Below are 24,130 nucleotides of genomic sequence, written 5' to 3' on the forward strand. Positions count from 1 at the left end.
AGTAATATAAGGAAATTAGAGTTGTGCCATTCTGTTGAGACTAATGGACTATGGCTGTGTCTGTATGATCTAAAATCAAGCCTGCACATCATAATTTGGCTATTTTGGCCACCTTAACAACTGATATAGACAATCATGCGCTTTATCTGTGTGATTTAGCTGCGATTGGCTATTGACATGACTGAAAATAAACCCAAATTCAAAATCGTCATTTTTGTGGCCTCTTGTCTACATGACTATTGGCTTTGGCAATTACATGGTTAATATTATGCTATACCTATGAATATGCAGAACTTTGGTAAATATCCACATAGAAATGGTATAATAGTATTAATAAGCCTCAGCATAGAAGGAAAAAGGAGCTTTTTAGAATTAGTGTTAAATGCACAAACTTAATTCAACACTTCCTCCTCAAGACAATAGTAGCTTTGACAAGAGTATTGGTGAACTTTCTACCACTTTCTTCCCGTGTATGGAATGGACACCCAAATCCTTTCACTGAGAAAAGGTGCAGGGGAACTTATAGGGAAGAATCTCTATAAAAAATTTCACATTTCCTTTTTCTTATTAGTGAAACTAGAACCATTTAAACCACATTTCACATAGAGGCTATATAAAAGGTGACCTATGGGTCAGCCCCATCAGATTTTTAAAAGGATCTATTAAAACAACACCAAACTTTATAGTTGAGTTAAAAAGATTTGTCATTTTCCAGTATCTTTCCCTCCATTAATGCAGCTTAAAAATGTTTAACATTCATTTCAAATACTTTTAAAATTTTTTATTGAATTTATTGGGGTGACATTGGTTAATAAAATTATATAGGTTTCACGTGCACAATTCTATAATACCTCATCTGTGTATTGTATTGTGTGTTCACCACCCCAAGTCAAGTCTCCTTCCATCACCATTTATGTCCTCTTTATCCTCTTATCCTCTTCTATCTATCCCCACTCCCCTTTCCTTCTGGTATTCACCATACTGTTGTCTGTCTATGAGTGTTGTTTCTTTGCTTAATCCCTTCACCTTTTCCACCCAGTCCTATAACCAATCACTCTCCCCTCTGACAGCTCTTGGTCTGTTCTCTATCAGTCTGTTTCTTTTTTGCTTGTTAGTTCAGTTTGTTCATTAGATTACACATTTAAGTGAAATCATATGGTACTTGTCTTTTTATGACTGGCTTATTTCACTTGGCATAATACTTTCCAGGTCCATCCACACTGTTGCAAAAAGTAGGGGCTTCTTCTTTTTTACCGGTGAGTAGGATTTCATTGTGTAAATGTCCCATAGTCATTTTATCCACTCATCTACTGATGGGCACTTGGGCTGCTTTCAAATCTTGGCTGCTGTAAATGATGCTCCAATGAACATAGAGGTTTGTATATTCTTTTGAATTAGTACTTCAGGTTTCTTTGAATATATTCCCAGAAGTGAAAACACTGTATCATAAGGCAGCTCCAGTTTTAATTTTTTGAGGTGTCTCAATACCATTTTCCACAGTGGCTGCACCAGTCTGCATTTCTACCCACAATACACTAGGGTTCCCTTTTCTCCACATCCTTGCCAGCACTTCTTGTTTGTCGATTAATTGATATAGACATTCTGACAGGTGTGAAATTATAACTTACTGTGGTTTTAATTTACATCTCTCTGAGGATTAGTGATGTTGAGCATCTTTTCATGTTTATTGGTCATCTGTATGTCCTTTCAGGAGAAGTATCTATTAAAGTCATTTGCCCATTTTTGAATTGGACTGTTTGGTTTTTTTTGGTGTTGATTTTTATAAGTTCTTTATAAATTTTGGATAGTAACCCCTTATCAGATGTATCATTGGTGAATATGTTCTCCCATTCAGTGGGTTGATTTTTACATGTTGTTGATGGTTTCCTTTGCTTTGCAAAACCTTTTTAGTTTGATGTAGTCCCATTTGTTTATATTTTCTTTTGTTCCTTTGCCCGAGGAGGTATATCAGTAAAAATACTGCTACAAGAAATGTGTGAGATTTTACTGGCTATATTTTATTCTATGATTTTTATAGTTTTAAGTCTAACATTTAAGTCCTTAATTTTGAGCTTATCCTTGTGTATGGTATAAGAATATGGTCTAGTTTCATTTTTTTTCTTCACGTATCTGTCCAATTTTCCCAACATCATTTATTGAATAGACTGTCTGTACCCCGTTGTATATTTTTGCTTCCTTTGTCAAATATTAATTGACTATAAAGGTGTGAGTTTATTTCTGGGCTCTCTATTCTGTTCTATTGACCTATATATCTGTTTTTATGCCAGTACTGGGCTGTTTTGATTACTATCACCTTATAGTATAGTTTGATATCAGATAGTGTGATTTCTTCAACTTTGTTCTTTCTTAAGATTGCTGTGACTGTTCAGGGCCTTTTTTCATGGTTTCATATCAATTTTTGGAATATTTGTTCTAGTTCTGGGAAATAAATCATTTGTATCTCGATTGGAATTGTTCTGAATCTATAGAATGCTTTGGTTATTATGGCCATTTTAATGATGTAAAATTTTTCTCCTGCAAAAAGGTTTATTTTTTTTTCCATTTGGGCCATGGCATGGGAGAGGGCTCCATGGTGGTTTACAGTGATGCTTAATGGTTTCAGAGAGACAGGCTCTGGCAGAAGCCAAATACCAGGGAAATGCAGAGGGACCCCTCAAAGACCTTGGCTCAAAAGTCTCCTAGTCGTGCTAGGGAATGAGCCTTTCAAAGAGATACTTGCCCATCCCAGCCTGCAGAGGTTAGTCAGGTGGTCACCCATCTTCCTGATGAGTTTCACCTCCTCATCCAGGAAGTGCTTCTGCAGGAAGTCACAAAGATTAGAGTCTGTGTGGGCAGAACCCAGGGCATGCAGGTCCAAAAGGGGCCCGGTTCAGGTCCTTCTCCAAGGCCAAGGCAGCTTCTATGGCATCCTGAGTTTGCCTACTCATCTTGGGAAGGCTTCAACACGTCCTTGAGGAGAACATGTGTTGGTTTTGCAGCTTTAAGAGCTGCACAGTGCCCTTGCACTTCTTCTCAGCCAACTCTTGGAAGAAGTGGTCCACACCCTCCAGAGCCACATTGTCATGGTTGATATAAAAGCCAAAGGAGAGGTAGGTGTAGGAGGCCTGCAGATGCATGTTGGCTAGGTGGTTGATGGCAGCCTCCACCTTAGTGGAATAATTCTGATGAATTTCAGAGCTCATGGTTTCTTGGCAATGAGGAGTTAAGGTCAACAAAATGGTGTTGGCCTGTCTCAGAGGCTGAGGATGACTGAGGTGGTTTTGTTTTTCTCTGCTCTGATCTTTATTATTTCCTAACTTCTCCTCACTTTGGGTTTTGTGTTTTTCTTTTTTTTCTGGTTCCTCTAAGTGTAAAGTTAGATTGATGATTTATCTGAGATTTTTCTTGTTGCTTGAGGTAGGCCTATAATGCTATGAATTCCCCTTCCAAGACTGCTTTTTCTGTGTCCCATAGATTTTGGGCTGTTGTGTGTTCATTTTTATTTCTTTCAAGGTATCTTTTGATTTGTTCCTTGATCTCATTGTTAATCCATTCATTGTTTAGTAACAGGTTATTTAGCTTCTATGTCTTAGTGTATTTTTTTCAGTATTTTTCTTGTGATTAATTTCTAGTTTCATAACATTGTGGTTGGAGAAGATACCTGATATGATTTCAATCTTCTTAAATTTATTGAGACCTGTTTTGTGTTAACACGTAGTCTTTCCTAGAAAACAATCCATGTGTACTTGAAAAGTATGTATAGTCTGTTGCCTTGGGGTCAAATGCTCTGAGGATATTAATTAAATCCATTTGATCTAGTGTGTTATTTAAGGCCACTGTATCCTTGTTGATTTTTCTGTCTGGAAGATCTATCCATTGAAGTCAATGAGGTGTTAAAATCCCCTATGACTGTACTACTGTCAAACTCTCCCTTTATGTCCATCAAGATTTGCTTAACATATTTAGGTACTCCTATGTTGGGTGCATAAATGTTTACTAGGGTTATATCCTCTTGTTGGATTGTTCCCTTTATCATTGTGTAGTATCCTTCTTTGTCTCTTGCTATAAAGTCTATTTTTAAAGTCTATTTTGCCAGATATGAGTATGGATACCCCAGCTTTTCATTTCAAATACTTCTGATGCACAAGACAGACTTTGAGGTTAGCATAATGAAATGACAGTAAAATGCTTAACAGTTAGTATTTTTAAAAATGCATTTTTCCTTTATATTGTGAGTTCTTTTTTAAAGTATATTTTATTGATTATGCTATTACAGTTGTCCCTATTTTTTCTCCCCTTTATCCTCCTCTGCCCTGCAACTCCCCAGCCTCCAGCCTTCCAATCCCTTTAGTTCATGTCCACGGGTCATTCATATAAATTCTTTGGCTTCTCTATTTCCTATACTATTCTTAATCTCTCCCTGTCAATTTTATGTCTACCAATTATGCTTCTTGATCCCTGTACCTTTTCCCCCATTCTCCCACCTCCTCCTCCCCACTGATAACCCTCCATGTGATCTGCATTTCTGTGATTCTGTTTAAGTTGTAGTTGTTTGCTTAGTTTTTGTTTTTTAGGTTCAGTTGTTGATACTTGTGAGATTGTTGTCATTTTACTGTTCATATTTTTGATCTTCTTCTATTTCTTATGTAAGTCCCTTTAACATTTCATATAATAAGGGCTTGGTGATGATAGACTCCTGTAACTTGACCTTATCTGGGAAGCACTTTACCTGCCCTTCCATTCGAAATAATAGCTTTGCTGGATAGAGTAATCTTGGATGTAGGCCCTTGCCTTTCATGACTTTGAATACTTCCTTCCAGCCCCTTCTTGCCTGCAAGGTTTCTTTTGAGAAATTAGCTGATTGTCTTATGGGAACTCCTTTGTAGATAACTGTTTCCTTTTCTCTTGCTGCTTTTAAGATTCTCTCCTTATGTTTAATCTTGGGTAATGTAATTATGATGTGCCTTGGGTGTGCTTCCTTGGGTCCAACTTCTTTGGGACTCTGAGCTTTCTGGACTTCCTGGAAGGCTATTTCCTTTGCCATATTGGGAAAGTTCTCCTTCATTATTTTTTCAAATGAGTTTTCCATTTCTTGCTCTTCCTCCTCTCTTTCTTGCACCCCTATTATTTGGATATTGGAACATTTAAAGTTGTCCCAGAGGTTCCTAAGCCTCTCCTCATTTTTTTGAATTCTTGTTTCTTCATTCTGTTCTGGTTGAATGTTTATTTCTTCTGCTGCAAATCATTGATTTGAGTCCTGGTTTCCTTCCCTTCACTGTTGGTTCCCCGTATATTTTTCTTTATTTCACTTTGCATAGGCTTCACTTTCCCTCTGTTTTGTGACCATACTCAACCATTTCTGTGAGCATCCTGATACCAGTGTTTTGAACTGTGCATCTGATAGGTTGGCTACCTTTTCATTACTTCATTCTGTTTTTGGAGTTTTCATCTGTTCTTTCATTTGGGCCATATTTCTTTGTCTTTGCACACCTGTTACATTTTAAGGGGCACGGCCTTACGTATTCACCAGGGAGAGGCAGCCCTCTTTGCTGTGTTGTGGCACTGTCTGTGGGGGAGGGGTCAAAGAGGGAACAATGCCACTTGCTAGCTTGCTCTGCTCTAGCCCTACTTTCCATCACTTTCCTCACCTCCCAGAAGTGGATTGTGCTCTTTTAGGTGCTGGTTCCCAGGTGGGTCAGCTTGTATATGTTCTAGGATCTCATGAGTCTCCCTGTGGACTCTCCTGTGAGAGTGGGAGTTTCTCCTGTCACTGTAATCCCTGCAGGTTTTTACAGCCAGAGTTTTTGAGGCTTTATTTCCCTGTGCTGGAACCCTGGGTTGCGGGGTTTGTCTCACTCCCCAGTTGTCCCTCCCGACTTATCCACATGCGAATGTGGGAAATCCTGTCCTCCTGCCACTGCCTTGCCTGCCTGGTCTGCCACCTTGCTATGCATCCTCTCTGCCCTGGCTGCCTGTCTCTCATCCCCCTACTGGTCTGGATGAATGTTTCTTTAACTCCTTGGTTGTCAGACTTCCATGAAGTTTGATTTTCTGGCAGTTCTGGTGGTTGTTTTTTTTTTTTTTTTTCTTTTTTTTAAGTTGGTTGTTATCCTTTTTGTTGTGCAAGGAAGCTAAGTGTTTCTACCTACGCCTCCACCTTGGCAGGAACTCTAAATTGTGTCCTAAAAATGCATTTTAAAGAGCAAATCATACGTTTTGAGGAATTTAAGAGGAGGCGGGAAGTTAATGAAAGTAAATTAGCCATAAGAGAAAAGCTGACATAAAAACATTTCAAAATAAGATACAATGCTCTTGTTATCTGTAAGAAACTAGAGTTTCTGAGTTAATAATAAAATGTAACTATGACATCTGAAGTGATAATAAAAGTTAGCTACATGCTATAACCTTTATCTTGTAAGTGAATTTTGAATTCTGCACTTTACTAGCTTCACAAGGTAAAGAGCTAGAACTGCAAACTGCTTCTCTTTTGCACAAACTATCATTCCTTTCTGCCCCTTTTTTCTTTCAAAACATTCATCATTTCTATACTCCATTCAATGCTTTGTCTATGACAGATTTTAAAAAAAATGTGCAGAATCAATTTTTGGCTCTTATAGTCTTATCTGATGGGAATAAGTAACAATCTCCCAAAGACTGAAAACTGCAGTTTCCAGCCAGAAAAGTCATGACATATTTGTAATAAAAATCCTGCTATTCTATCATTAATTTATTATCATATCACTACTGCTTTGAACTGTATTTACAGTAGGATAAAAACATCAGAAAAGGAAAGGATATTGCTTACAATGGAGCCAAAATATCCTGTTGTGTTTGATCCCACTTATTTTATAACCTTTATGTCTTTATTATTCTGCACCTACTTTTCATTTTAAAGGGGGACCTATATGTCAATGAACCTGGACAGATCTTCCACCCTGTTCTCCAAGACATTTTGTATCTTGAAAACTTTACAGGGGAGTACTGCCTTTGGAATAATCTGTACACAGAAGTCAGGTTTAGCTAGTGTGTTCTCTCTATTTTCTGTGTTATAATTCCTTTAAGTCGGACATCTAACTTGGCCAGCCCTCAGATGTTTCTGCAGCTCTGAAGAGAGTCAGCAGGGGGAGCATTTGTCTGAAAGGACTTGGACTTTGGAGAGCTTAGCAGTTCCATCAAATTTTTACAAATGAAATACATTTCAGATTAAAAAATCACAACCTGCTGTCAATATCAGTAAGATATCATGTAATAATATCATCAAAATATTTACAAGTGGTATAATCCTTAAGCAAAGCACTATATGTGTTCAAGAAAGAATGCTATTTGTTATTTCTCATCAGGAATCTGCTATTTGACACTGACTAAAATTCCAGCTGTATTTCTACAAAGTTTTAGGAACTAAAATGCAAATGCAATATTAACTATTAGAATTTGTGAAACTAATATGGTTGAGAGCAGCCATTAAAAAATTATAATAGATAATGTTTATTGAGAACCTACATGAGGAACTTGGGTTTAGCAAAGTTTAATAAGCAGCTTCAGGTTAGACAACTGTTAAGCAGAGTGTGAATCTAGTGAGACTAATTTCAGCACCCACATACTTAACCATTATGCTGCCTCCATCTGGATATATACCCACTGCCTATCTCTACATCTCTAAATCATGGGGAAGAGGTTGAATGGGATCTCCTCACATCTTCTAATCCCAACTCCCTCTAGTAAATCAGTTTATATGTGAACATAACAGCTTATTACATTGATTATCCTTTATAAAGGTTATTTAGTCTCCAGCTGAATTGTTCAGTCTAAACAATTGATGTAAACAATTGAAAATATTAAGCCTAATATTGACATAGATTAAGCTTCTAGGTTACTGTCAGTAGTTTTGTTGATGGAAATAGAATGATGCTCTATTTTCCTCATGATGTCTTATTGCTGATTTCCTAGTCTTTTACTTTGAGTGAACACATGCTCAACAGCATTTTAAATACTCACTGCCTACTTTCTTTAACAACAATGGCAAAGGTAGAGTTTCATTAGAGGTTGGGGGACTGGGAAATAGCTCTCGTGCATAAACATGAAGAAAAGAATGGAAAAAGTGATGCACCTTGAGATTGGTAGCGGGAGACAATATGTGATAGTAGAAACAATTGTATTGCTGGCTCTTTAAGTCTCTATGACCTTGGGTTCATTACATTATCTCTCTGGGTACTGTTCCTTTGTCTGTGATATAGGAAATGCAGCATGAAATGGAAAGAACATGGGTTTTGGTGTTGGAGTTACATTTGAACACTGGTTTTGCCATTAGCTATGTAACTGGCAAGTTATTTAAACTGAGTGTCACCTGCTTCCACTTAAGTATAATGCCTACACTGTGGCAGTGTTTTGAAGATTAAAATCCATGTGATGACTCAGGTAAAGTGCTCATACATGGTGGGAGCTCAGTGAATGAAGGTTGTTGTTCCTCTCCCTTCAGTAAACAGAAGCAGTTGGGTTCATTTATCTCTGGAATCTCATCCTGATATAATATTTGATAATTTTACTTTAAAAGTCTCTTTTAATTCCTTGAATTGCTTCAATTTTGAGAAAAGTCAGAGTGTACAATGTATGCTCACAATCTGGGCTCACTGGAGAGTTTGCATTCCAATTGTGACTATTAACCACAAATAAAGTATAATGCTGGTGTCTGCAGTTAAGGCAACCATGAATCTTAGAGTGCAACTATGTTATTATCAGGAATTTTTAAATCTGTTAATAAAGAAACACATTAAAGTGGGGCTTGCTGTTATACAATTGAGCACAAACATATAACCAACAAGGCTCTCGAGACAAGGAGAAACATGTTTCCTCCTTACTGATATATGACAAATGTGATAGGAAGTATAACATTTTATCAATAAGCTTAAAGATATAATTTATTTTAAAGGACGCAAAAGGCAGTATTGAAGGAGTGATCACCCATATTGTAGAAAATATAGAGTTCATAAAGGTAATAATTTATTACTGAAAAGCACAATAAGGATAATACTTATTACTATAGTCCAGTTTTATTCCATGGGCTGTGTGCCCCACGGAGATGTGATCAGCATTAAAAAAAAGTAAAACTGAATAGAAAATTATCAAAGTGCACTCCACACTGTAGGGGTAATGCCTGGTGAAACTTTTGTTGTATACATATATATGTGTATTGAGTCATGATGGAAAATTTCTTATTGAGGGTTATGGTTAAAATTTTTGAAAGTCATTGCTCTGTATGATATTATCTAGTGCAGTGTAATAAAACCTGTATCTTGAAAAAAAAGAATTTGATATATTTCAGTACCACATAAGAGCCACCACTTAAATTCTGCTATCAAAAAAAAATCTGTTGAGCCTGTCATTGTTAGGTCATCATCTTTAAGTTGTGACTTAACAAAGTAATATGCATAAATACTTATAAAATTAAGTATCTTTTTATCAGTCCTTTTTAAGTATGCAGCACTACAGTGGGGATATCACAAATTTGGTTTTGAAAATTCACTTACAGAAACCAATAAATCTTCAGCCTTAATGACTCTTTAGCATTGTCTCAACACAGATTACCAGGCATGTGAAAAACCACTCAATCTGGGGACCATTCAGAAACCTTAGTCTCTTGAAGTAAACATTAAACAAAAAAAAGGAAAAGGAAGTAGCAAAAACCAATGTATTCCCAGATGATATCACAAAATAACACATTCTAAGCCACAAACGCAACAGGGAGTAAAATAATTTAAAGCAGGGATCTCCAACCCCTAGGCCTTGGACTGTTACTGGTCCAGGCCTGTTAGAAACCGGCCGCACAGCAGGAGGTGAGCTTGAATGTAACAAGCTTGATTTATCCAGAAACCATTCCCCCACTCCTGGTCCGTGGAAAATTGTCTCCACGAAACCAGTCCCTGGTGCCAAAAAGGTTGAGGACCACTGATTTAAAGAATATGACCAAGCTGACTGAGGGTAGCAAAAAAGTGTGACTTACACAAATGAGGCTTGCCTCACAGGTAATGATAAAAATCTGCTGAAGGCGGTTACCAGTGAATTATACTGCAAAACTTCATTTAAAATGTTTTATGATCCAAGTGGACACTTTCAAAATAAAATATCCTTTAAAAATCTCTATATATCATTTATCATAGGAATCTACACTTGAAACCTATATAATCTTATTAACCAATGTCACCCCAACATATTTAATAAAAAATAAAAACCTGATAGGTGACTTTCTGAGTCCATATATTCTAAATGAAAATCCCTATATGTTTGTATAACTGATTTTAGTCAGTATTTGGATATATGCTCAATTTTAACAAAGCCACAGCTTTTTATTTCAGAGCAAAACACTTTTTTCTGATTATAAAGATGTTACATTTGCTTCCAGTATTTTATGATCATGAATTCACCACCATTTTTGTTTAGGTGAGTTAAAATAAACTAAGTGGGTGAGGAACAGGGCATGTATATTCAATATTTTCAATAGCTTTACTAAGATAAAATTTGTATACCATAAAATTCACCACTATAGGTGTACAATTAATAATTTTGGTAAAATTTTGGGGGACATTTACCCCTAAAAGTTCCCTCATGCCCATTTATAACTAATCCTGACAGGGCTGGGACTAGAGTGAGGCAAGTGGGGCATTTGTCCCATGAACAAAATAAGGGGGTGCCAAAATCTCACCAGTAAAGATACATAGCATCTTAATGCAATATTTAAAATAATTATGCAAAATTAATGCAAAAGCCCCATGATGATCAAAATATCAAAATAACAACTGGATCTGACCCGTGTACTTGCTCTATTCAACTTCACTTGCCTAACCATAATCCTGGTTCTCATTAGTCTCTCTCTGCTCCTTCGAACTCCCTGGAAACCACTAATGTACTTTCTGTCTCTATAGAGTTGCCTGTTGTGGACAAATGGAATAATACAATATGGGATATTTAATACATTGACTTCAATAATACATAGCCTTTCATCTCTGGCTTCTTTCATTTACCATTTTTTCAAAGTTGGTCCATGTTGTAGCATGTATAAGTAGTCTGTTTTTTAAAATTAATTAATTAATTTTTATTCAGTTACAATTGTCTGCATTTTCTCCCCATCCCTCCACCCCACCCCAGCCAGACCCACCTCCCTCTCCAATCTCTACCCTCCCTCTTGATTTTGTCCTTGTGTCCTGCATAGTAGCTCCTATAGACCCCTCTCCCCACTATCTCCTCCTCACTCCCCTGTGGCTATTGTTACAATGTTCTTAATTTCAATGTCTCTGGTTATATTTTGTTTCCTTTTTTTTGTTGTTGATTATGTTCCAGTTAAAGGTGAGATCATATGGTATTCGTCCCTCACCGCCTGGCTTATTTCACTTAGCATAATGCTCTCCAGTTCCATCCATGCCATTGCAAAGGGTATAAGCTCCTTCTTTGTCTCTGCTGTGTAGAATTCCATTGTGTAAATGTACCATATTTTTTTGATCCACTCATTTGCTGATGGGCACTTAAGTTGCTTCCAGTACTTGGCTATTATAAATTGTGCTGCTATGGACATTGGGGTGCATAGGCTCTTTTGGATGGGTGTTTCAGGGTTCTTAGGGTATAATCCCAGCAGCGGAATTGCTGGGTCAAAGGGCAGTTCCATTTTTATTTTTCTGAGGAAATTCCATACTGTTTTCCACAGTGGCCTCACCAGTCTGCATTCCCACCAACAGTGCACTAGGGTTCCCTTTTCTCCGCATCCTCTCCAACATTTGTTTGTGGATTTGTTTGTGTTGGCCACTCTCACTGGTGTGAGAGGGTACCTCACTGTGGTTTTAATTTGCATCTCTCTGATGGCTAGTGATGCTGAGCATCTTTTCCTATGTCTCTGGGCCCTCTGTATGTCTTCCTTGGAGAAGTGTCTGTTCAAGTCCTTTGCCCATTTTTTAATTGGGTTGTTTGTCTTCCTGGAGTGGAGTCATGTGAGTTCTTTACATATTTTGGAGATCAGGCCCTTGTCTGAGGTATCATTCGCAAATATGTTTTCCCATACTGTCGGTTCTCTTTTAATTTTAATGCTGTTTTCTTTAGCCATGCAGAAGCTTTTTATTTTGATGAGGTCCCATTTGTTTATTCTTTCCTTTATGTCCCTTGCTTTAGGGGATGTGTCTGTGAGGATGTTGCTGCGTGGAATGTCTGAGATCTTCCTGCCAATGTTTTCCTCAAGGACTTTTATGGTGTTACGACTTATATTTAAGTCTTTTATTCATCTTGAATTTATTTTTCTGTATGGTGTAAGTTGGTGATCGAGGTTCATTTCTTTGCACGTAGCTGTCTAGATCTCCCAGCACCATCTGTTGAAGAGGCTATTTTTGCTCCATTTTATGCTCCTGCATCCTTTGTCAAATACTAATTGACCATAAAGACTTGAGTTTATTTCTGGGCTCTCTGTTCTGTCCCATTGGTCTATGTCCTGTTTTTATGCCAGTACCAGGCTGTTTTGATGACAGTGGCCTTGTAATACAGTTTGATATCAGGTACACTGATGCCTCCTGCTTTGTTCTTCTTTCTCAAAATTGCTGCAGCTATTCGGGGTCGTTTATGGTTCCATATGAATTTCTGAAATGTTTGTTCTATGTCTGTGAAATATGTCATGGGTACTCTAATAGGGATTGCATTGAATCTATAAATTGCTTTGGGTAGTATGGCCATTTTGATGATGTTAATTCTTCCAATCCATGAATGAGCATGGTACATGCTTCCATTTGTTTGTATCTTCCTTAATTTCTTTCTTCAGTGTTGTGTAGTTTTCTGAGTACAGGTCTTTTACCTCCTTGGTTAGGTTTATTCCTAGATACTTTATTTTTCTTGTTGCTATATCAAATGGGATTTTTTTCCTGATTTCTGTTTCTGCAGTTTTGTTGTTGGTATACAGGAATGCCTTTGATTTCTGAGTATTGACTTTGTATCCAGCTGTTTTGCCAAATTCATTTATTAGGTCAAGTAGTTTTTTGGTGGAGGCTATAGGATTTTCCATGTACACTATCATGCCATCTGCAAACAGTGAGAGTTACATTTTTTCCTTTCCAATTTGGATGCCTTTTATTGCTTTTTCCGTCTGATTGCTGTGGCTAGGACTTGCAATACTATGTCGAATAGGAGTGGTGAGACAGGGCATCCTTGTCTTGTTCCTGATCTTAGTGGGAAAGCTCTAAGTTTTTGTCCATTGAGTATGATGTTGGCTGTAGGTCTCTCATATATGGCCTTTATTATGTTCAGGAATGCTCCCTCTATTCCCACTTTGTTGAGGGTTTTTATCATAAATGGGTGCTGTACCTTATCAAATGCTTTTTCTGCATCTATTGATATGATCAAGTGGTTTTTGTCTTTGCTTTTGTTTATGTGGTGTATTATGGTTATTGATTTGCAAATATTGTACCATCCTTGCATCCCTGGGATGAATCCCACTTGATCATGGTGTATGATCTTTTTGATGTATTGTTGGATGCAGTTTGCCAGTATTTTGTTGAGGATTTTAGCATCTATGTTCATCAGTGATATTGGCCTGAAGTTTTCTTTCTTCGTTGTGTCTTTATGTGGTTTTGGGATTAGGATGATGTTGGCTTCATAAAATGAGTTTGGGAGTCTTCCATCTTCTTGAATTTTTTGAAATAATCTGTGGAGGATGAGGGTTGGCTCCCCCTTAAATGCTCTGTAGAATTCTGTAAACCATCTGCTCCAGGGCTTTTGTGTGTCAGAAGCTTTTTGATTACTGTTTCAATTTCATCAGGTGTTACTGGTCTGTTCAGGCTTTCTGCTTCTTCTTCATTGAGTTTTGGAAGGTTATATTTTTCTAGAAATTTGTCCATTGCATCTAGGTTTTCAAATTTTTTGACATACACTTCTTGGTAGTAATTTCTTAGAATCCTTTGTATTTCAGTGGTATCAGTTGTAGTCTCTCCTCTTTCATTTCTGATTGTGTTTATTTGGGTCCTCTCTCTTTTTTTCTTGATGAGCCTGCTTAAGGGCTTATCAATTTTGTTTATCTTTTCAAAGAACCAGCTCCTGAATTCCTTGATCCTTACAACTGTGCTTTTAGTCTCTATGTCATTTAATTCAGCTTTGATCTTGGTTATTTTCTTCCTTCTACTTGCTGTGGGTTGTCTTTGTTGTTGTTCCTGGAGTTCTTGTAGGTGTACGGTTAGGTTGTTTATTTGAAATGTTTCTATTTTTTTTAGGTAGGCCTGTATCGCTATAAACTTCCCTCTCAGGACTGCCTTTGCTGTGTCTCATAGGTTTTGGATTGTTGTGAGTTCATTTTCATTTGTTTCGAGAAACTTTTTGATTTCTTCTTTAATCTAATTTTTCACCCATTCATTGTTTAATAGTATGCTATTCAGTCTCCATATTTTTGAGTGTTTTGGGGGTTTTTCCTTGAGATTTGTTTCTAGTTTCAGTCCCTTGTGGTCAGAGAAAATGCTTGATATGATTTCATTTTTCTTGATCTTGTTGAGGCCTGTTTTGTGTCCTATCATGTGGTCTATCTTTGAAAATGTTCCATGTGCTTTTGAAAAGAATGTGTATTTTGCTTCTTTGGGATGAAAGGCTCTATATCTATCAGTTAAGTCCATTTCATCCAAGGCCTTGTTCAATGCCACAATATCTTTGTTGATATTTTGTTTAGAAGATTTGTCCATCTTTGACAGTGGGGTATTAAAATCCCCTACTATAATTGTGTTGCTGTCAATATCTTTCTTGAAGTCCTCCAAGATTTTCTTTATGTATTTTGGTGCTCCTATGTTGGGAGTATATATATTTACAATGTTTATGTCTTTTTGGTGGATTCTTCCTTTGAGTATTATGAAGTGACCTTCTGGGGCTCTCTTTATAGCCCTTCTTTGGAAGTCTATTTTGTCTGATATGAATATTGCTACCCCTGCTTTTTTTTCCTGTCCGTTTGCTTGGGAAATTTGTTTCCAGCCCTTCACTTTCAGTCTGTGTAGGTCTTATGTCCTGAGGTGGGTCTCTTGTAGGCAGCATATGTGTGGATAATGCTTTCTTATCCATTCAGCTATTCTATGTCTTTTGATTGGAGCATTTAATCCATTTACATTTAAGGCTATTATTGATAGGTATTTATTCATTGCCTATTCTTTGTACCTGTTTTCTTCTCTCTTTCTCTCTTTTCCTTCTTTTCCTTACAGCAACCCCTTTAGCATCTCTTGCAAAGCTGGTTTGGTGGAGGTATATTCTTTTAGATTTCTTTTGTCTGGGAAACTCCTTATTTGGCCTTCTATTTTGATTGCAAGCCTTGCTGGGTGAAGTAGTCTTGGTTGCAGGCTTCTGGTTCTCATTACTTGGAATATTTTTTTCCATTCTCTTCTGGCTTGGAGCGTTTCCACTGAGAAGTCAGTTGCTAACCTTATTGGGGCTCCCTTGTGCATTACTTCCTGTTTCTCCCTTGCTGCCTTTAAGATCCTCTCTTTGTCTTGGAATTTTGCCATTTTAATTATGATGTGTCTTGCAGTGGGTCTCTTTGGGTTCCTCTTGCTTGGAACTCTCTGTGATTCCTGGATTTGGATGACTTTTTCTCTCATCAGATTAGGGAAATTTTCCATCATTACTTTTTCAAACAGGTTTTCTATCCCTTGCTCTTCTTCTTCTCCTTCTGGTATTCCTCTCATACGGATATTATTGCGTTTCTTGTCGTCCTGCTTTTCCCTTATCCCCTCTTCATTCTTTCTGAGCCTCTTTTCCTTTTCTTGCTCATTCTGGGTGTTTTTTTCTACCTTGTCCTCCAGTTCACTGATCCGATCCTCTGCTTCATCAAGTCTGCTTTTGATTCCTTCTACTGTGTTCTTCAGTTCAGAAATTGTATTCTTCATTTCCTCTTGGTCCTTGTTGATAGTTTCTATTTCCTTTTTCATGTTGATATAGTTTGCAATGAGTTCATTGTAGTTTCCCTGTAGTTTTTGGAAATTCTGTGTGAGCTCATTAAGCTTCTTCATAACCAATTCCTTGAACTCAGTATCTGATTGTTGAGTTGCCTCTTTTTCATTTAGCATTGTTTCTGAGGCTCCCCCCTTTCCTTTCATTTGGGGATTGTTTCTTTGTCTTCCCATTGTTTGTGAGACTCTTCTTGTTAGCCTCTGCTTCTTAAGTGGCTCTGTTCTGACCCCCTGGGTTTTTGGTGTAAACTTCTGTGGTAGAATACCTATGAGATTTAGTGTACAGTCTCCTTGATCTCCCGATCTTACTGATCTTGGGCTGTGGTTTCTGTTGGCTCTGTGTATGTCTTTGGTTTTTGGTTCTTGTTGGGTCTTTCTTTGGTGGGTCTTCCCACCAGCTGGTTATCTGAGGGTCAGTCTGTCCCCCACGTCTTGTCTTGTGTTGTGCAGGTGTGGGTAGGTTGTGTTGGAGCTGGTTCTTCCATGTGTGTAAAGTTTTGAGGCTTTTCTCTTGCTGTTGTTCAGTTGTTTGTTCTTAGTAATTTCTTCACTATTTATTTGTATTTTCAGATAGGTTCTGGGTTGACTTCGTGTTGTTTCCCCTCCCTCCTTCACCTTCTTCTGTTTTTATCTGTTGGTGTTTCCTTTGTTGGTGGGTTTTCTCTACCAGGAGGAATCCTGGTGTTCCCAGCTTCTACCCACTCTCTTTTTATGGTAGGCCTTCTCTGGGCTATGGGTGTGCGTGCAGAGCCTTCCTTGATTCCAACTCTCCCTGGTTCCTGTGTTCTCAGTTCCCTCCGAGATGTGGTGCAGATACTCCCTGGTGGATGGGCACACTCCCAGTCGCTGGGCACCCTCACCCGGGTAGTGCGTGAAGTCTTAGCTCCCTCTGAAATGAGGTGCACGCACTCCCCGGTGGATGGGCACACTCCCGGTTGCTGGGCACCCTTCCACGGGTGGTGCCTGTAGTCTCAGCTCCCTCTGAGATGAGGTGCGCACAGTCCCCCAATGGGTGGTGGGGTGGAGAGGAGACTGGAGCTGTTGCTGCAGGGGAACTCCCTAAAGTGCCCCAGAGGGTCTTTTTCTTTTTGGGAAAAATCCTCCTGCTCAATCCTGTGGCTCCCTCCATACAAGGAAGGGCCTGTTCTCTCAGACAGCCCACCTCTCCAGCTAGGCTGTGGGCTTTCCGGGTCAGGATTGCACGCGGTCCAACTTTCAACTCTTCTCGGCCAGCGCCTGCAGTCTCCCTGGGTTTTCCACTTCGTCCTTATTCCCCTCCCTGCGACTTCAGGCAACCAGGTCTCTCACAGTGTTGCTCAGGCCTTGTTTGGCAGGGGAGGGGGCTGTTAACCCGGCTCTCTCCCAGGAGTCCTGTGGCAGACCCTGCACGGGCGGGTCTGGGGCTGCAGCCACCCTGGTCCCTGTGTTGGTCCCAGGGACCTTTTTGTCTTGAAGCAATACCTTTACCTTCTGTTTTCTCAGTGTCCTCTGTACTTTTTGGTCTCCTATCTTCATAAACGCTGGGCTGCTTTTGGCTGTTCGCTTTGTTTCTCAGTAGAGTGGGTAGGTGTTTCACCCAGGTGCAGGGGGAAGTTAACTCCACTCCTACCTATCTCGCTGCCATCTTCTCTCTGTTTTTTTAATATTGCTAAATAGTATTCCATTGTATGGCTATGCCACATTTTGATCATCCATTCCCTCGACGGACATTAGGGTTGTTTCCTTTTCTTTTTCTTTTCTTTTCTTTTTTTTTTTTTCCCTAAAAAGCTTCTATGAACACCTGTGTTTAGTTTTTATGTAGATACATGCTTTCTTTTCTGTTAGGTAAATAACTAAAAGTGGACTTGCTGTGTCATAGTTTAAGTGTATGTATAACTATAAGAAACTGCCGAACCATTTTACAATTTGGCTGTAGCAGTTTGCAGTCACACTACTAACAGATGAGAGCTGCAGTCATTCTACTTCCTCACCACCACTTGGTATTATCTGTCTTTTTTATGTGTAGAGCATCTCATTATGATTTTAATTTGCATTTTCCTAATGACTAATGGTGTTGAACACGTTTATATGTGATTATTTGCCACTTGTATATCTTCTTTGGGGAAATGTCTGTTCAAATGTTTTGTCTACTTTAAAAACTGGATTGCTTCTCCTTTTATTGAATAGCAAGACATCTTCATATATTCAGTATATAAGTCCTTTATCAGATGTGTGATTTGCTAATATTTTCTTCCAGTCGGTGTCTTGTCTTTTCATTTTCTTGATGTATCTTTTTTTTTGATATATTTATTGATTGTGCTATTACAGTTGTCCCATTTCTGCCCCTTCACTCAACTCCATCCTGCCCACCCTCTCCCTCCCACATTCCCCCCCTATAGTTCATGTCCTTGGGTCATACTTATAAGTTCTTTGTCTTCTACATTTCCTACACTATTCTTACCCTCCCCCTGTCTATTTTCCACCTATCATTTATGCTATTTATTCTCTGTACCTTCCCCCCTCTCTCTCCCTCCCAATCCCCTATTGATAACCCTCCATGTGATCTCCATTTCTGTGGTTCTGTTTCTGTTCTAGTTGTTTGCTTAGTTTTCTTTTATTTTTGTTTTAGGTGTGGTTGTTAATAACTGTGAGTTTGCTGTCATTTTTACTGTTCATATTTTTTATCTTCTTTTTCTTAGGTAAGTCCCTTTAATTTCATATAATAAGGGCTTGGTGGTGATGAGCTCCTTTAACTTGACCTTATCTGAGAAGCACTCAATCTGCCCTTTCATTCTAAATGATAGTTTTGCTGGATACAGTAATCTTGGATGTAGGTCCTTGCCTTTCATGACTTGGAATACTTCTTGCCAGCCCCTTCTTGCCTGTAAGGTCTCTTTTGAGAAATCAGCTGACAGTCTTATGGCAACCCCTTTGTAGGTAACTGTGTCCTTTTCTCTTGCTGCTTCTAAGATTCTCTCCTTATCTTTAATCTTGGGTAATGTAATTATGATGTGCCTTGGTGTGTTCCTCCTTGGGTCCAGCTTCTTTGGGACTCTCTGAGCTTCCTGGATTTCCTGGAAGTCTATTTCCTTTGCCAGACTGGGGAAGTTCTCCTTCATTATTTGTTCAAATAAGTTTTCAATTTTTTGTTCTTCCTCTTCTCCTTCTGGCACCCCTAGAATTCGGATGTTGGAATGTTTCAAGATGTCCTGGAGGTTCCTAAGCCTCTCCTCATTTTTCCGAATTCTTGTTTCTTCATTCTTTTCTGGTTGGATGTTTCTTTCTTCCTTCTGGTCCACACCGTTGATTAGAGTCCCAGTTTCCTTCCCATCACTATTGGTTCCCTGTACATTTTCCTTTGTTTCTCTTGGCATAGCTTTCTTTTTTTCATCTGGTTTTCGAACTAATTCAACCAATTCTGTGAGCTTCCTGATTACCAGTGTTTTGAACTGTGCATGGGATAGGTTGGCTATCTCTTCGTTGGTTAGTTGTATTTTTTCTGGAGCTTTGAAGTGTTCTGTCATCTGGGCCATTTTTTTTGTTTGTCTTGGCGCGTCTGTTACTTAAAGGGGCAGAGCCTTAGGTGTTCACGGGTGGGGTAACACTGATTGCTGTGCTGTGATGCTGAGCTGTGACGCTGTATGTGGGGGAGGGGCCGAGAGGGAGCAATGGTGCCCACTCCACTTTCCACTGGATCTCAGCCACTCCCTTCAGCTATCCACAATCAAATTTGGCCCCTCTGGTTCTGGTTCCTGAGTGGGTGGGCTTGTGCACACTCTAGGCCCCTGTGGGTCTCTCCAACGACCTCTCCTGTGAGGCTGGAAGTCTCTCCTGCTGCCGCCCCAACCCCCACGGGCGTTTTCAATCAGAGGTTTGAGGCTTTATTTCCCGGCGCTAGAGCCCTGGCTTATGTGGTCTGCTTCGCTCCCTGCCTTTTGTCTGGTTTATCTGTGCGCGAATGTGGGGCTGCGGGGTGCTACCTGCCACTTTGTGTGCCCCGTTCTCCGCTACTCTGAGTCTGGCCCTCTCAGTTTATCTGTGTGCGAATGTGGGGCTGCAGGGTCTGCTAGTGGTCGGACTGCCTGACCCTTTCGTCCCACACTCCACCATTCTCGGTCCCGCCACGGCCACTCAAGTCCTCTCTACCCCGGTGCCCATCTCTGCCCCTCCTACCGGTCTGGATGTATGTTTCTTTTTTGTCTACTTGGTGTTGGACTTTCTTGCCGTTCGTTTTTCTGTCATTTCTGGTTTTGCAAGGAGGCGCAGTGTGTCTACCTACACCTCCATCTTGGTTCTCTGTCTTAATGTATCTTGAAATGCAAAAAATTTTAATTTTGATGAAGTCCAGTTAATCAATTTTTTAAATGGATTCTGCTTTCTGCATTCTGAAAACTCTTTGTTCAAGTCAAGGTCACATGGACTTCCTCCTATTTTTCTTTTCAGAAATTGTATAGTTTTTAAAAATAAACCTTGGGAACGATACTAAAATGGATAGTTCTAGGCCACAGGTGGCAAACACAAGGACCATGGGCTGAATCTGGCCCTCCACCTTGTTTTATCTGGCCTGGTACCTTGTTTCTACCTGGTGGCAGCGCAGAGCTCTTGCTTAACTGTTAAGGAGTAGTTATGTTTATACAGTCCTAACATTACATTTGGCCCTTTGAAGGCAACTGTGAGGCTGATGTGGCCCCCAGTGAAAATGAGTTTGACACCCCTGTAATCTAGGCAGTGAGAGAACAAAGTGAAAAAAAAAGGAAAGACACTGAAAGTGGAATGTAGGAGGGTTTTAGAGAAGAGTTCTACCTTTCAATTTTTTTTCTAGATCTAATCTCTGGACAAATGAGAAAAAGTTTTAAATCAATTAATGAGGAAACTATGCCTTTTTGATATAATAAAGATTTAGTATTAGCTTTATCTGAATAATATTAATATTAGCAATGTTACCTTTACCCAGAGTTCAAATGGTTGCTATAATATATATGAATATATCATACTATAGAAATGCATGAAAGACTTTCAAAGCAACACCAATGACACACTTACTTCATGGACGTAAGCAAACAAAAGGGCTTGATGATAATTTGTGATTGAATGGGATGTTAAGTGAATGAAATCTGGACTTGAGATGGGTGAATACCAGATGTACATGAATGGATCATGGCCATAAAATGCAAGGAGGTATTGGGTATGACATGGAAACAAACCTTGGAGAAATATCACATCCTTGCTGCATAAAGGCACCCAAGGAAAACCAAAGACTGTTAAATATTCCAAATTCATTTGGAGGATCAGGAGGGCTTTGCGGGTCACGAGGTTCTTCATTGTTGTCTTCCAAGTGCCATTCATAAGGGCTGAATCTGCTGACCAGGAAAAGAACTACACTGACTCCAATGTAAGCAAAGACGATGCACATCCAGATTTCATAAGCCAAGGGATCCAGAAATGAGAATACTCCTGGTTTTGATTTCTGAGGCTTCTTTATCATGATGGAGATGCCCAAGCTCATAAATGGCTTTGAGAAATCTATGACTTCTTCACGGACCAGCGTTATAGTAAGTGGAGCAACAGCTATATCAGCTCTCTGGAAAAAAAAAATAATTTTTAGAGACAGTATTTCCATCAGTCATTTGCCACTTAATATAAGTCTTTGGTGGAAATATAAAGTCTTACATAACTACAACCAATTCATTTGTCAGCGCTTTGGTTAGAAAAGTAGTAGCATTCAGTGGGTTCTAAAATGCTTTATCCTGAAGGTCAGTTAAGGAAAGGACACTGGCTGGCCTTTTGTCCTGAGACATACTGGCTTAGTGCAACTGGTTCAATTACTTTTTCAAAAAAGTCCTTTGCTACCTTGCAACTCATCTTATATCCCCTTGTAACATATCACTGTTTAACTCTTGTTTTCTGATTTTAATTTTTATGCTCTTATGTTTTATCTTCCTCACTTGACCAGAAATTCTTGTAGGATGAGCATAATAGTCCACACTTGTTATAAGTGCCTCCTTTCGCACCATAAAGTGTGACACAAGACTACGGTACTTGAGTGTTTGCTATTATCATTGAATTATTTTTGGAGAGTATGTTTATTAAAACATAGCTTCTTTGAAGGCAGGGACTCAATCTTCTATTTTTGTATCTATCACTGCAACAGATCCTAAAGTAAATAAACCATAAGTGCCCAAAATATAAGTTGTTGTTTACTGAATATGATATATGCAAACATGAAAGAATTCTGTGTGGGCAATAACAAGGGTAAAGCAGTTATTAAAATACATATTAATTTATATAGTAAGTCATTATTTCTAGTGATAAATATCAGTGTAACACCCACATATATTGCATCAATAAAATAATGTGTCAGTAGTGCACTGCATAATTACCTCAGGCAAAGGTAGGTAATGTTTTTCTATTAATCCCATTAAAATAGGCCCTAGGGTTTTCTACACTTACTTCTTTTGTCTTCCACAATTATTCCTGTACAATAGTAGTAGGTTTTAGTCTGCAGTCAGTCCTAAAATGCATACCTAGAAAAATGCTTCTGACCAAGGAAAGACTTTGGGATGGTATATCAGATATGAAGTAGAAAGAAAAAAAATTTTGATGGTCATTTTTCTATATTAAATAGAATTATGCCTCAATATCTCTACCAGTGGGGAGAGGTGGGGGGAGAATGATGAAGTCTGAGATTGAATATGTTTTCAAAGAAATGATGCTTTACTACCTTGAATTACATATGATGACTCAACCTGGTTAAGAAACACTCCTTAATTAATTTCAGGGGAAATGTATCCAACAAGCAGCCAGCTAACATTTATTCAGGGCTTATTATGCATGAGGCACTGTTTTAATCACTATATACATATATATAATTATCTCATTTAATTCTCACAGCAAACTTGCAGTCTGTACACAATCATTCTCATGTTCAAGAAGGAGAAACTGAGTCACTAAGAGACTAGGATTAGTACCCTAGTCTTCAGATTCCAGAACTCACTCTCTCAACCACCATAATGTTCTAACTGCATAGAAACTTGCAGATTTCTACCATACACTAGTTTCATGTACAATAACCAACCACAGCTAACCTCTCTCAGGTTCATTCCAGTGCATATTTGAGTGTCTATTCTGTGCCAAGCACTGTTCTTGGTGCAAGGGATGAGGCAGTGAGCAAGACAGGTAAAACAGACAACAGTCCTTACCCTCATGGGGAACATCCTACAGTGGAAGCTGCAGAAAGTAAGCATTTATTGAAGCCAACAGCTTGCTGAGCAAATCTACCTTGATGGGTCACTACCATCACAAACTCACCATTTCTAAATTAAACCAATCATCTATCACCCTAATGTTGATTACTCTCTAAATGTATAAGTGATCCTTATTTCAAACTTTTCCTAGTCTTAATCCTTTTCAGTCCTATCATGCCTGCAGATGATTTTTGCCTCTTTACCAAGAAGATGGAAACTATCTGATATGAGCTCTATCAACTCAGTGTCCTTTTTCTCTTTCTCTACATATTGCTGTAACTTCATGCATCCCTTCTATCTTTCATCTGATAGAAAATGAACTCTTTCTACGATGTAATGCACTTATTCCTTATATACTATATTCTTCTGTCTCTACTTAAAATCAGCTCCATTTATTCTCTTTTACTAATTTTTACTTGCCAATCTATTCCAGTGCTTCTGGTTCCCTGCACTAGCACCATCAGACTTACTTGGAACTTATTAGAAATGCTATTTCTTAGGCCCCACCCCAAATGTATGGAATTTGAAACTATGAGGGTGGGCTCAGCTGGCCCTCCTGGTGATTCTAATGCTTGCTGTAATTTCAAAACCATTTGTTGATCTATTCATTTAAAATCATACTCAGGCAATTCTGTTTACTGACAAAAATGAAACAAGAACCATTCCTTCCACGTTCTTTTGATCCTGCTACCCTCTTAACCATATGACATTTTTCCCTATCACCACCAGTCTTCTTGAAAAAAAAAAACCACCCTTGCTATCTCTTTATTTTAACACCACGTTGTCCTTATACACCAGTGATTAAGCTTCCATTCCCTCTAATTTACTGAAATTGCTTCTTGAATTATATACTTGGTTACTGAATTCAAAGACCTTCCCTCAGACATTAACTGCTCACGTGACACCAATGACCTTTTGCACTATTTAGGTATACCTCAGAGATATTGTGGGTTTGGTTCCAGACCACTG

General features: G+C 38.7%; 1 protein-coding gene across 4 annotated transcripts in view; it reads right to left on the reverse strand.

Annotated features, from left to right (window-relative positions):
• The window catches only part of GRIA3 (glutamate ionotropic receptor AMPA type subunit 3), a 434,868-nt gene that overhangs the window by 101,824 nt on the left and 308,914 nt on the right, over positions 1–24,130 (reverse strand). For all 4 annotated transcript variants that reach the window (XM_024566693.3, XM_024566694.4, XM_045200889.3 and 1 more), the window contains exon 11: positions 21,122–21,498. In XM_024566693.3, the coding sequence (XP_024422461.2) occupies positions 21,122–21,498 (377 nt within the window). The remainder of the gene's footprint in view (positions 1–21,121; positions 21,499–24,130) is intronic.

The sequence above is a fragment of the Desmodus rotundus genome, chromosome X (genome assembly GCF_022682495.2).
Source record: "Desmodus rotundus isolate HL8 chromosome X, HLdesRot8A.1, whole genome shotgun sequence".
Classification (NCBI taxonomy): Eukaryota; Metazoa; Chordata; class Mammalia; order Chiroptera; family Phyllostomidae; genus Desmodus; species Desmodus rotundus.